Below are 15,683 nucleotides of genomic sequence, written 5' to 3' on the forward strand. Positions count from 1 at the left end.
GTTAATATCGAAGTGTTCCGATATTCTAAATTGTATATACTATAAATAACAAATAAATAAAATAATAAAAATAAAATTATTTATTTAATTTATAATGGTACGCTATATACAATTAAGAAAGTTCACAATTTTATTACTTACAAAGTTTCACGAAGTTAAAGGCATTCTCAAATTCCTCATTAATTATCCACATATTCGTGCAATCATGTGGCGGTCGAAAGTAACATCTAAACTTTGCGATCCGCGTCGTTTATCGTACAGTTTCCCGCCGGTAAAGCCGACGAAAGGTGTCAGTTGCGCGTAGCAGTGAGCTCTCCAATGCAACAGTGGCGTTTAAACCGGCGCATTCACGAAAACGTGCAATGATTCCGGGCGTATGAGCATAACAATAAACCACTCTGACTCACGGAAGCAGAAGGAAGCATCCACTTGTGCAATCTCTCTTCCCGTGTTTCTCCCTCGGCCGCTTACTCGTACGCTCGCATACGGAACAGCATCACGGCTTTACAGCTTAATTCTTCCTTCAAGAGAGAGAGAGAGAAAGGGGGGGGGAGAGAGAGTGCATATATGTGTGAAAAAGAAAGAAAAAAGGAAGATATGAAAACGACTCAGAAATAACGCCGAAAAATTCCAAGATGGGCGTTATAATAGCATTTCTTCCGGCATATCTGACGAAAAGGGGGATTTAATATCCGCGCGATCCTATAATAATTGCTCCGCGGCAGTAAAATCTATTCGACAACTTGCGATTTTGTAATTACGTTACAAAACTATGCGAGTAATGTAGAATTAAGATGGAGAGAGACGTAAATTTTAATAAATAATTGTATGTGCTTACATTAATGTATAAAAGAAAATATTGAGAAACACTTATGTATCAAATACATATTAATACAAACAGGTATCCCGAAAATAATATATTTCAATTTTACATCGCACTTATTCTATCGCTCGTAGAAACTGATTTTCCGTCGCGTTAAGCATTCTGGATTTAGGTGGACATGTTCTCGCTGTCGGAGCAACGAATTCACCTTGGGTAGTGCACGAGAGATAAACGCTGGGAAATTATAGCGCGACCACCGGGACACAGAGAAATATACGCGGACGGAAGAAAAGGGAAACGGCATCTCTTTGAACTAGCATGTAAGCGAACACGGACAACATGTGACGTCGATATAAATTACTCTATAGTTTAACAGTGCATTCCAAGCTGGATCCGCGAGTAGCAATAATGTGGCCAAACGTTACTCTGTGTCAGTAGCGCGCAAGACCGGTCTGCGGAAATTAGTTATTACTGTATAAGCATTGAATATATAACGTGACTCGCTTACAATGTGTCGCGTAATGCACACTCGCAGGACTTTCCGCATGCAAAGTTTCCCGGTCAGCATGAACTTACCGAATGCACTTCCTACGATAGATAGTTTGCATTATCTATAATATTTTTATATAATTGTTAAACAAATTAAAGATACGTTTTTTACATCAAATTTCCAAAACTACTTATCTTCGGATTTTGAGCAAATTATTTTCAAAGCAATAGTTATTTAATTAGTACAGAGAGGGAAAAATTAAGATACACGCATATACTCCGCAGAAAAAAATTGGAAAATTCTTCTTTGAGCAAATAAATTCACATGATAATCGTACGAGCGATTACAAAGATCATGATCTTAATCCATCTTATATCTAGCTGAAGTCTTGTTCACGATCTAGAGTATACTTGATAATTTAATTACGGTTACTACTTGCGCAAGTATGCAAATTTGCAACGTTTTGTGCGAGGCAAAGTTGCTATGTTATCGAAGCGATTTAATTTTGAGAAATACGTTCGTAGAACGCGGGAATCGATTGAATGCAAAGAATATAAATTCTGGAAGTTTGAAATAGAGGCATATAATAAGACATTATACAAAATGCTGACCGAAAAGATCTAAATGGAAAAATAGTTATAGCTAATCTTGTAGAATGTATCTTTTCAAGACAAATTTCACATTAATATGAAAGAATTCTTGTTGAAAAATTATTAAAATAACGATTATTTCGCTCTTTATCAAGCGAAATCACTTTGTCCATTGCAAATGTGCTGTAGTAGCAAACACTTTATGCTTAAACTACAACAAACGTGATATAAAGTAGCGTTTCAACGAGTTACTCTCAGGCTGCAACCACTTAAGTAAACGAGGAGCAAACAGGCAAAATCCGCGGCGGTGTTGCCATTCTACGAGAGACAAAGGACGGCACGCAAGAGACAGGAGTGCGGAGAGACAGGGACGAAGATGGATCGCGTCGATTCTACTTGCTTCATGCATTCTATGCGCCGCGCCGCGATGTTTCGCAAGTTTCTCCTTTGCGCTTGAACCCTTCCTGCGTAATGTGTAACGCTCTCCTGAAATTTCACGAAGGCATTTAGCGCGACACCTCTGTCACCGATAAATGTTGAAAACGGGGTAGAACGACGGTGACAAGAGGGTGTATGTCGTGGTACGATGTCGAGGTGCACCGACGAATCCGCGCGAATCTTGAGACGCTATTGTCGGGAGGAGCTTGCGTCTGTAAGCCCAGATAGAAAAGCTCCAACCCGAACAAAATGATAATTAACACTGCCCTTTCATCTTCCGATATTTTATCTGATTTGAATGTGCAACCGCACGTTGCGAATTATAAAATATCGACAATTATTCAATGCACCGGTGCAATATCAAACTCATTGTTATAAATGCGCATTTACAAATAATGTAATTGCAATAAATTTGTTGTCTGTGTAGCATCAAATTAAAATTAAACGCATGACGTATAAGAGGTTGTAGTCCTACAAATTGGAAGCCAGGAAAAAGCTATTTTTCTAATTAATGTTTAATTATTTTTACCTAAAATATACAGAGACAACTCATTATACAAGCGAATATATGGTACAAGTTGCTATATTAATTGAAATTAAATTAATTTAAAATCTTTTATATTTCAAAACGTTTACGCTTTGTATAATACCAGTTTTCTATCTAACATTAAATTAACATAATAAGCAACGATCAGGGATATTGAAGGCACGCTCAATTTCCTTATTTGCAGAAGAAGAACTTACGGTTGATCGATTCGCAGCACATCGTCATAATCCTCGTCGTTTTCTCTCTAATTATGTTTGGCATGAGCTTTGCCTTCGTCTTCAACTGCGTTCGGAAGCTCATCCGCGATCACCGCATTATCCAGGTGAGTGAATTTTATTTTCCCAACGCGAATTGCGAGCGCTCTCTCTCTCTCTCTCTCTCTCTCTCTTTCTTTGCCCTATCATACCTTCACTAAACGAGAAATCAGAAAATAAAGTCTCTACGGAAATACCTACGCGAAGGTTTTCTTCTACATTTCAGAAAATATTTTATAAAAGTTGTTCCGCGGATGTTCTTCTTCGTAAATACATCTCGTATTATTTATATAAAATTATTGATTATGATTGAGACTTGGTTGCAGGTTTTATTAAAAATCGACAATACGTCTTTTATAGCGGCAAGACAAGAGCATTTTCTTTTTATGATCGCGCAATATTTCAGTGTGCCCGCAAAATTTATAGATCCTCGATGACATGACATTGCTTTGACGATGTGGTGTCTTTATTTCTCATCGGAATCAAGAAGTGATGAAAGTATTTATCTCGACGTTTCTTTACGTCCGCACGAAGAAATGTAAAAATTCAATTTTGTCGTTTTTTATAACTGCGTCTTCTTTGCATTCAATATTTAAAACCAGACTTAATCTTCTTAATGACAAAATCAGGTCTCTTATTTTATAACAAGCTATTAAATACTGTTGCATTTATTTAATTAGGTCGCGTAGAAAGGCAGGATAATATTTCAGCATATGTACACATATAACATATTTACACATATAGTGGTTGCATTTTCTCAAATAATAATTATGCCAATATAAACGTTCAAAATTCTGTCCTATATTATCACAGTGTACTCTGCCATTTGTTATATGTATATTGTTCAACTCGTATTATAACATATTGAATTAAAATAATATGAAACGTTTGTTATTAAATTTTAATTTGTGTACACAAATCATGGGCTTGAAAGTTTATTTATGTATTATGTATGTATTTTTTAACAAAATTGAAAGAGCACTTCGAATGAGTGGCAAAAAAATTATATTTTCCAAAAAAGTATTTTAAAGTAGAAATTTCCAACTTTTAAAAAACCTCAAGCAAAAATAAAATAATTTAGTTTCATACATTATATCAAAGTTGAAGCGTTTGTATTGTTATGAGCCAAGCCAATTTTTGTAAATTGCTTTTTTCTTAAGCGTATTAATGAAATAATATTTTAAATAAATTACTAATAAACTTTATATACAGATTAAATTTTATACTCATATTACTATATGCATGCTTCGTCTTTTCACTTTCTTATAGGAGCACATAAGGCAATCTAGAGAGAATCGTTTAGACGAAATGGGTCGAAAATCGACACCGTGTCCAATTTCGGTTTCCACAACAGATCTACATGATCATGGCAGCGAATCGCCCAGTTTAGAAGTTTTGCCCAGCAAGGAATTGATGCCACCCACCACTATGATACTTCAGGAGTACACCAAGGACCTTGTTCTCGAGATGACTTATAACACGGGCGATATCACCGACATTCACCAGAGCAATAACGTGAGTAACGCTACGCAGGAACGTCTGCAGGAGTCCAGCGAGGAGCCGGAGATGCGTGACAACTGCTGCCAAACCCGAGAAAGTCTTTTTGAACCACGGATATCAGACGCGGGGGTGCCTCAAGGTTTCACGACCTTTGGCGTGCGCGCTCCCAGCTCTCATAACGGGACCAATTTTCATCATCACCATCATCATCATCTTCATCGTCAGCAGTCGCAACAGAGCCCGCAACAGTCTCATCAGAGCGCCCAGTCCTCGCAGCCGAGCTCGCAATCGTCGCAACAGAGCTCGCAGCAACAGAGCATCTCTCAATGCTCCGGCTGTAGTCCGGCGTCCCGCGGACGGGACGGCAGTATGGGTATCTGTCCGAAGCATAATCCCATACCGGCGCCACCCGGCTGGTCGACGACCGAGTCCAGTTACCCACTGCCCATGCCGCACACTGCCCAGTATCCAGAACAGTTGGACTACCCGTCCTACCAGAGATTCCAAAGTCCCAAGCCCAGCAGAGATCCTAGCGGAGTCTATCGACAGTCGCCTAAGTTCATACGGCAAGCCACCTTGGGTTCCGGCGAGAGATACGGTAGTTCCATGTATGGATCCGGCCACGGCTCCAACAATACCACGTCCAGCACGTCGCAACACTCCTCCGGCAATACGCCTACTAAACGACAGCCTCAGCCGACGCTGGATCCGAGGTATCGGGCGGAGGCGGTGATCGAGGTGGACCAGAGACGGCCGTTCAGCATAGAGAGCACAAAAAGCGCCCCGGACGTGATCGCGACGCACTGACGCCGGGGTCCTGGGGATTGGGAGCCCTACAAGAGACGCCATCCCCGTCAAAATTATCCGGCGGCGACTTGCAGCGACAGTGGGAACAAGGTGACTGTCGCTACGCAGAGTTCCCTCGACGACGACGCCTCGACCAGTTCCACCGTAGAAGCAAACTCCTCTTCCTGATCCACGTGTCGCGACGCGCCCGATCGCGAGAAATCGGGCGAGAAATTGCTTATGGTCAATAACTTCTGTGATCGCGAATTGTCGAGTGTCGACCAGCAGTCCGAGATCGATGATACATCGACTCATGTCCATCCGACTGGAGAGAGACGTGTCGAGGAACTCGCTGGCGAATCAACCAAATTGGAAGGATCGACAACAATCAGTGACGCGTCTGGTTGCAATTCAATCAATATCAACGCCGAGTCTCGACTCGACGGTTCAATTCCCACGCCGCGCTCGATAAATCGCACCGGTTGGACGACGGCGGGCGATTCGCTGATTTCGAAACCGTGGCGAGCAAATGCGGCCTTGAAGCTGCACGACTTGCCGATTCTACGACCACCGGAGGGCTTTAGGGTACCTGTGTTCAGGTGCAGGACTCCGTCTCTCTCCTGGCAGCACTGCGGGTGTCTCTCGCACACGCATCTACCGTTGCGGCGATCGTCGATCGCTTGGAGTGCCTTCGAGCGATGCAGCATGGATCCCATGTATCGCACCTGGCCTAATCGAGCCACGAGGAGATTCGGTCGTCCTTCGAGAAGAACGGTCGGTACTCAGAGCTCTCTCGACGGTGCTAGATCGTCCCTCGGCATTCTCCGATGCGTTGTCAGATCAATCGACATGACGGAGAGATCGCTGGACCAGGAGATCGGAGCTTCTATACCTTTCTAGTGTTTGCTTTACAGTTTGAACCACACCACGGCTGATTTTCGCGTCACTGCTGTTGGTTTTTTCTACACAGTGTGACGCGCACACGCTTTGACCTCACGTGCGAGTCACCACGTTTTTTTTTTCTCGAAGAAAAACGTGAATTTTCTCGAGCGCAGACTTGATGTTAGTCGCATCGTCATTAAAACGATAAAAGAGTGTACATCAATCATGTATATAGCCGTGTATGCGGTACGTTGTCGTTAGTATGAGTGTGATCCACATAAGCAGTGACAACTGTATCCGTTTACAGTTGGAGCGTTTCCTAACGGAGGTAAAAAGTAAAAAGAGATATTGTCGAGTTAGTCGAGCGGACCAGGTAAGTGCGACGGTCTGTTAATGGTATCGCGCGAATAAATTTCTGACGGAAGCAACTGAAACCGAGCAATCGAGAAGCACATTTTTGTCTCATAAACAATCGCTGCCTTTTACGTTATCTATGCGATAAATAAATTGTGAGCCGGAATAAAAGAAAGAGAAAAAATCTGGACCGTAGCTTAAACTTCGCGTTAGTACTTAAGCACGATTAAATCGAGTCTGTGAGCATTCGCGATATATATAAAAAAAAAACGATGAAAAGAAGAAAAACGCGCTGTCGATTCCGGGAAAAGATGAAAGGATTCTTTTGCTTTTGAACTTGCACTTGAAATAAAGTACATTTAATAGTATTTATATTTACATATTTGCATTAATAGATTATTGTAATATTTTCTCATAATTTTTCTTTTAGAAATGTATACATAACGACTTTGGTTTAATATTATATCTCTTAAAATTGCAATGTGAGGTAATATTACGCCCGCGTCAGGATAATTAATTTTGCAAGGAAAAAAAATGTACGTGGTTTATAGAATAAAGCGAGTATTTTTTTGTTTCGAACATTTCTCTTAGATATTAAACCCAAGTCTCTTAAAATTTTCTGGACCACTGTTACTTTTATTTTTATTATAATATAATTTCTGCTATAGGATAATTTTATCATATTGTGGCAAAGTTTCGTTCGATTGTTCGAATAATTTTGAATCTATAATAAAGCAGCGTAAGGTAAGAAAACGCGTTTTATCGATACCGATTATTGATTTCTGCGAAATCTCGCGGGCTTAATGGAACGTAACATATCGGGAACGGAACTTCATTCGTTCTTACACGTAGCACCGCCTGGGAACAGAGGCGGGAATCGAGGGCTATTAATCACTCGTGAACCGATGAGAAGAACAAACCTCCACGATGGCCTGCGGTCTTCCCCGCTTAGTCGCAAAGAAAGACGTGAATAAAGTGGTTTGTGGAGTCTCCCCGTGCGTCAGAAACGACTAATTATTTTTATCAGCTAGACATCAGCTGGTCTTGCGAATTATCGATGTCAGTACAAATTCGAGGAAGAAATTCAAAGCGTGCGCTTAATAAAGCCACTGGAGATTCATAGAACATTGTGTTTCTTTAATATCCAACGTATTTCCATCACGTAGTACTGTATACTTCGTGAAACGATACTTCTTCTTTAGCAACGCTGCGTGTAACGTGCCGGGAGACGCTTCCAATAATTCTTCCTACGAATCCGTCGCAGCTGGATCAAACCAAGATTAACGTGGAAAGTAAAACGCGTCATGTTCTAACAAAGGCATGTGTTCATGTTCCGCATTTAATCCAAAATGTGCCGACTGAAGTGCGACTCCAAGTAGAGATGTAAAGTCAGAGTCTTAATTCTCAGTATCGTTTAACGATATCCCGCGGAATGCGACTGGCATCGATTGACGTCGAGAGAGGATCGCGATGATGTGCAGATGCGCGCACGACGATAATATCAGGCAAACTATTTTTACATGTGGTGATTTCTACGGAAACGTGAGTTTGCGCGCGCTCGGTCAGCAGGTAGTTCAAGAAGTGCATTTATAATTCGTAATATACACACATACACACTTATTTCACACATTCACGTACCTATTTTACTTATTTGCGTATAAATATGCATGTACCCGCGCGCACCCGATCGTGTCAAATTTGTATCTCCGATCGGCTGACACGCGCAGCTGTTCACGGTCCACAAACGCGCTACTTATTTTCATCAGCGACCCAGGGCGTGTGAGTTGAATATCGGACAAACGGTGGCCTTGCGTCTATTTTACGAATGCCGCCGGGGACGTCTGAAATCATACGCGGTCTGATAACCACCCAAGCATGATAGTACGAGCATGCACGCGACGGCTGCACCAGTTTCCGCTTTATAAGCTCTATGTGCAAACCATTAGATCACTAGTGGCTTTCCAGCTGGACTGGCTGCTATTAATTCTCCGTATGTGGTTAATTCCTTGTAAATGTAAAAGCAATGTTATATGTGCTGCTTCTCTGTCTACTAATTTATAATTTAGCTGTTGAGCTGAAGAGTGTATGATATAAATGAATAATAATAAGTTGTATTATGAAGCATATATAAAGCATAATTTATTTTGACGTGATATTTTAAGCTTTTCGTAATAAAATAAATGGATTTTACATTCAGTACTTTCTCAAATCCCCCTTTTATTTCTGTTGTTCTGTTATTGCTGTATATTGTGTCAAAAAGTTGTTGACATATATCAAAAGAAACCAAAAAATGCGACCATGCGTGCGCAGACTTTTATACCCACGACCAGATCGCTAATTAAATTAGTCAATTAAATTGATCAAGAGCGTGTTTATGATGATCGAGAGAACTATATTCACGACGCAGTTTTGAAAGAGGTCAATCAACCTACCTAATCGAGTATCCGATATGTACAGATCACATGTTAACGTTTAACGTGTAGAATATACAGAGTGTACACATTTGTATATAAACTCTCTACAATACAAATACTAAGAAGATACACATGAGACGGATTATAAATATAGTACTTTTAAAATAAACTGCCTATTTTCTGCCCTAATTTTCTCCACCTAATTCGAACGAGATGTATTACGAGGCTTTTAGCAAGCTTTTAAGGTAAGTCAACTTCGAGCGAGAGAAAATCAATAAGAAAGGATTCGCCTTTTGTGTTATTTGTTCTCGAAAACCGTTGTTATCTACGTGTTCACAATAATTGAGATACGATCGTGTTTTGTACAATCTGCGAGTTCTTCTTTCTATCGACTCTTTTTCACTCCAACTTTTAAATCTTTAATGTAAAATGCAAGTTCTACGTTTGTTTCGTTTTCTCTTATAATTAATCTTAAAAACTCAATTCGAGGAAAGCTAGATGTATTTATTCCGTGTCATAATTTATAAGAACCAAGAATAATTTTTCTCTACCGTTACAAAACTTCACCCGCAGCTTTATATTACAATTTTTTCTGTACTTTACATTTTGTTATGTATCACAACAAAAAAATAAAAATAAAGTTTTATTTTAACATTTTTCTCTAGTATATATTATATCTTCATAATTTAAAAACATGTCTTTATAATTTCAAAAAAAATTGTTAAGTTTATTTTGATTCTCGTTTCTACAATATCATGTGCATCCGATTGCCTTTTATTCAAATTTTTGCCCTCTTTCTCGGTGTGATGCGTTATTACATTCTGTTCGGAATCTCACAGTAATAATACTTTCAGAGTTCATTTCCTTTGTGCGGAATCACCTATTTAATTATTGTAACACTGTTTCGATTAAATACATTCAACAAAAAATCAAAATAAAATTTTTTACAAATTGGTTGTTTCAATGTCTTCTGATTATTTTTCATTTTATATAATATCTTATACTGGGTGACCAATCGGAATACCAGTTTCTTGGTTACCACAACCAATCGCATTGGTTATAAGCACCAATAGTTCCTACCAAGTTTGAATTGTCCAACTAACCAATTGTACGTGGTTACGGCAACCAAGTCAATGGTTATATATAGCTACCAATATACATATATCTAACCAAGAAAAACTTGATAAATTCAACCAAGCCTTTTTTTCCGTGTGTAAAAGAGTAAACAGGACAGTATCTGAATTGTCTTGTTTCCTATGTAATGGAGTAATTTTCACGAATGTTGCCACGATTTTTCCGAGAGAGACTTTACGACGAAATAAAACGGCGGGCAAGTAGACGCAAATAATGAAGACAAATGATGCGAGAAACTGCACACACAGAGGGATCAATGGTGACTGCAACTTTCCACTGTTTATATAAAATATTATAGTACATAAATGTAGAGCAAAACTGAGTAATTCAAAATTATTTTCTTTCTATTTTTTTACAGATTCTCGTTGACATTTATAACATACAGATTTTAATAATAGAAATATGGCAATTTTACGCTCATAAATCAATATATGCATACGTCCCTAAAACAGAATAACGCTCAATTTCCTATTCTGTAATAACGTTTGCAATTTATTTATGTGCGCCTGCTATGTGTATAATAATGTTGAACTTACGTAAATACAAAGTATAATTCATAAATATACTTATATTTACGATCATTTACGGAATATTTATTCCGCAAATATAAAACAATCATGCATTTGCTACAATAATATTTTTTAAACAAATTAAACCATCAGGAATAAGTTAGTTTTGTATTATTATATAATATATCTGTTTCTATTTTCTTTTTATTAAAATAAAACAGAATATATACGTGTGTTTAATAATAATTGATCTGTATAATTTTAAACTTTCAGCTTACTACACTTCAGAATTCTATACTACTAGAGAAGTATTCAATTTTTATTATAAGAGATTTACATTACAAACGCTTATATCTTACGTTCCATACGTGTGATTCGTAATATACATTATACTATATTAAAGTAAAAATCCGATTTATGTATATACATATCACATATATATCAATCGAGATGATAAAACCGATAGGATTTTGATTTCTCGGCGCTTCCCGGTAACAAACGCGCGTGCAGTCCCCCCCTCATGAATTTATTCATGATAAATATAAAACTATTCATGAACTAGATCCGACTGTGTGGTATGTCGCCGGTCGAATCGTCGCGGAGAAATGGCGCGTGAGTTACAACGCTCGCTCTATACCTTTGCGGCACACTCGAGGCACAATTTATCGCCGCGGTGACATTGAGCGTGCATAACGACGAAAAGTTTCGATACGCGGCAGGAAGCAGCGTTTCACAGTATGGATACAACAATTTTTCGGCATTGCGTTTTTGGGCAAATACAGCCACGACCAAAAGTGTGAAATATCTCGAATAAATTGTGACGAACAGGACAATCATTTCTGTTAAAGAAGCGAAACATAGGCCACTTTTTAAATACCTTAACATCAATTATATTTAAGTATTTATTATAGACATAATTTAGTAGTAGTTTAAGAATGTGTGTGTACTACGCTTTTAACATTCTCTAGTTTCAGAAATTAAAAAAAAAAACTTAATTTTTAATGTTTTATTATTTAACATATTTCTTTATTATGGATAACTCAGTTTGAAAATTTTAAATAAATTGAAATAAATTGAAATATATATATCAAATTAGACAGCGTTTAAAGTAAAAGTAGACAATAAATTTTAGATGTATATGCGTATATGTCAAAATTCACTAAAAATATATTTTATACCTTTTACCCAAGACTGTACAAAAGCGGACTTTTGTTGTGCATCCGTTTCACCAACTGTTTGTCAACGTTAACTAAATATTTTTACCGTACAGAAGAGTTGCTACCGGTGGTACATATAAATACGTGTATTCGTCAGCAGAGAAGTGGCTACGTTCATCTCTAGTGCGGCGCAATGTGTTATGAGTTTTAAGTCGTAAAATTCAAATAGGTTTCTTACATTTAAAATGTTATGGCCAGATTTTCTCGTCCAAGGTATACAAAAAAATAAAATACTCTATGTACCCTGCTATAAATCAAAAAGAATCTCACAAATAATAAAATGTCATTTGTGATTTGTGTTAAACTAGTATTTGAATTTTAAATTGCGTCTGTAAAAGTTACAAAATCGTTAAAAAAAATAAATTTTGCTTGTTTTTAAAAATTAAATTAAAAAATAATGATTTTTAACAAATCACAAAAAATTAATAAATTCTTTTCTCTGCAATATAGATGGAACAATAAAATCACGACAGAGATTTTCGGAAAATGGACTAATGCTTTATGTAATATAAAATTGTTAAATATGTCTAATATCAATGCACTGAGGCATATTTTTGTTTAATCGTTAAATCGGATTGCACTCGACATTTTATACCAAAGTTGCAACGATGGTGCGCGCTTATCGAATGGCTTACCGAAGTTGAAATTAATGATATCTCTAGAAGTAATCTGGATTACACAACTCGGAATAACTAACGGAAAATAGAATAATTAGTGCTACGTTCGTCCCAGTTCTGATTAAATTTTCGCTTGTCGGCGATAAATGGAAAGACTACTGTTCGACACTAGTGGAAATTAAGAATCAGTAAGAAATACGTGAGCAAAAATTTACACAATACACGATTACTTTGCAAATGCTTTTTCATTACTTCCCTTTGGATAGGGAGAGTATCTAACAAACTGTGTTTATGAAAAATTCGTTTAACACGCAAAATCAAAATAAAATGTAAAGGATAAAAGTTATAATCTGCATTCATAAAAAAAAATCAGATATGTACAGTTCTATTTTATCGCATCGTGGTAGTTAATTTATGACGTTTTTTTGCAAAGAAACTCTTATGTTTTAGTTCATTAAATTCCGCTATACCGGAATCATCCTCAAATACTTGTTTGCCGTGTCGATATCTTTCCGACATTAAAGCAAAGAATAAGAGAGCTTTCGAGAAGAAGAAGACTTATATGTCGTAGATCTTTTTTCGCTTCTCGCTGCTCCAGAGGTGAGCATTTAATTTCCCTTTAATGAAGTGTACTGACGTTCTACGAGGCAAGTTATTATAAGAAGAATAAATTTATGTTGAAAAATATAATAGCTTACCGTTATTATCGAGACAAAATTCTTCTATAAAAATAAGAAAGTAAAAATATAATTTAATATTCAATTCTGTTGGTGAAAAAAAAACACTTATCGTTTCATGTACAATATGTAAAATAACTTAAAAAGTTGCTGTACTGAATAAATATTCATTTGTACGCGGAATTAATTACACAATCTTTCAGTTAGTTTTAAAGATACTTTTTAATTCAGAATTAACTTAATAGAACCATCTTGTAATATCACGCGCGAAACGACTAAATATGATACATTAAACATTGTTATGTGTTTTTTGTACCGAGGCCAGCAATACTCAATGCATCTTTAAGAGCATCAAAGTAAAATTCCTAGCGGTATAAACGTCGGCACCAGAATGGGCCAATTTCACAGCATTATACACTTTGTGGTAGAAAGAATTCCACCGCAAAAAGTACCTATATTATCTAGGATTAAATAGTGCCTGCGTAAAGTGAGAACGGTTCTGCAGAAAACGAGCCTCTTTCGCTTCCTTTACGACTTCTTTCCTTCGTAATACATTTCTTAGCCGGTGAACTCCAAACGCACTCCTCGTCGATTCCCGCTGATATAATTTAAGGCTATTCTCTGGCCGTCCAGTAATGGTGTTTGTTTTAAGCTTATATTGTTTCGGCCATAATCACTATTATTATTTTATTTCTCATATGAATGAAACAGTGTGATTAAATTCATTTTCTTTGTAAATTAATATAAGATATTATGACATGTATGTACGATTTTTCTTCTTTTTCTAACAATGTCCCAGAAAAACAACAGCTGCTTTTATCGTTTTTTTTTTCTTAAAGCTACGTATAAGCATATCACAAATCGAAATATTGAATAAATTGACTATGGATTTGTCTCTCAAATTACGTATATGTATAAAATCTGATTATTAGATCACATTGCTGTTATTATGGATACCCGCAGTCAGAGAATTTATCTTTGCCTCGTCGAAATTTAATCTTACTGCTCCTGCGCCGAGTTTGAAGAGGAAATCTGGAAGAGGTCAGGCGGGTCTAGGTCGGATTAAACTTATACGAAGCTTACTAGAGAAACATGAGAAGACATCGAGGCAGAAACATTACCCAGGTTACGTTCAAAGTTTTCTTTTCAATTAATGTGTGATAAAATTTTTAAACGCATAAATAAATATAACTTTATATAATTTCTTGTTTTATTGTGATAGAATAAGAAATATTAATTAAAGGATAAGCGCGGGCGAAAAATTTAGTATATAATATTTAATTACTGATTTATATTAATATTACTTATTAATTCAGAAGTGCATGCGTAAGTGTTTTGTTATCTACACAAAAAAATAAAAATTCTGTCGCCTGGTAAATTAGTTAATCATTTACTAGAGATGGAAACAGATAAACGTCTGATTCTCTCATCGTAGTAAATTTAATTTGGTTTTATCTTTATTTTATTTTCTATAATAATTTACTTTGTTTGTCTAAATCTGTTGTATTCTCCTAGTAAACTAATTCTAACTTATACTGTTTACATAGTTAGTATTTCTTATAAGTATAATTATTATACATGATTATGGTCACATGAATGCAAATTAATAAGAATTCTAATACTATTACAGGTTAAAAAGAACTAAAAAATCGCATTGTCGCAAGAGCAACCGCTCCAATGGCGACACTTTTTCCTTGAATGTCTTCACGATTCCTCAAGAGGATACGATAATCGGAATAAAGTAACTGCGACGGAGTCCAAAAGAACCAAGAAAAATTCTAGTGATATGCGGGCAGTGACGAAGTTCGCGAATTACTGCAGAAGTCTCATGGCTGGCTGGAAAAAAGAGGACGGTAAGGCGCAGCTTTCTGCTCCATCTGTATTTATTGTCAGACGGGTTACGGCACCGAAGTCGAGAGTTTTATGCTCATTGGTGGATCGTGTCTTTATGACGCCTCGCTGTAAAATAAGCATTCCCGGAGCTTTCCCGAAGGAGGAGGATACCGGCGTAGTATTCGTACACTGTCGGAGGAATCGCGGGAATGGACTTCCTATATTACGTCTATATGTACAATATAGTATGCACGCATAGAAATACGAGACGTTGCAATAAATATAGCTTTATATATTACAGATACGCGTATATCCTGCACCTAAATATCAACTGGAAACGAGAGCACTCAAACTATTATTATTACTTCAAAATAGAACCAGAAAAACTGCTCATATGTATAATGTAAATATTCATAGAACATTAACCCACATTCACTTCTAAATTTGAATTTATCTTTATTTAATATATTGATATTAAAAGAATAAATTTTAATTTGTACGAACGTCGATAATAGATAAATTATCAAGAGAAAGAAAAATTAATTAAACTCTAATTAAAGAAACCCGTCTTCCTTATTCCATGCTGAGTGTCTGAAAACGTATATATGTGAATCTTCT

General features: G+C 36.9%; 1 protein-coding gene across 4 annotated transcripts in view; it reads left to right on the forward strand.

The window, feature by feature from the left end:
• Positions 1-9,247, forward strand: part of Neto (Neuropilin and tolloid-like) — a 109,145-nt gene extending 99,898 nt beyond the window's left edge. For all 4 annotated transcript variants that reach the window (XM_071785840.1, XM_071785861.1, XM_071785845.1 and 1 more), the window contains exons 9-10: positions 3,073-3,210; positions 4,412-9,247. In XM_071785840.1, coding sequence (XP_071641941.1) covers positions 3,073-3,210; positions 4,412-5,449 — 1,176 coding nt within the window. In that variant the 3' untranslated portion in view covers positions 5,450-9,247. The remainder of the gene's footprint in view (positions 1-3,072; positions 3,211-4,411) is intronic.
• Positions 9,248-15,683: the final 6,436 nt, after the last annotated feature.

Source organism: Temnothorax longispinosus, chromosome 1, assembly GCF_030848805.1.
Source record: "Temnothorax longispinosus isolate EJ_2023e chromosome 1, Tlon_JGU_v1, whole genome shotgun sequence".
Taxonomy (NCBI): domain Eukaryota; kingdom Metazoa; phylum Arthropoda; class Insecta; order Hymenoptera; family Formicidae; genus Temnothorax; species Temnothorax longispinosus.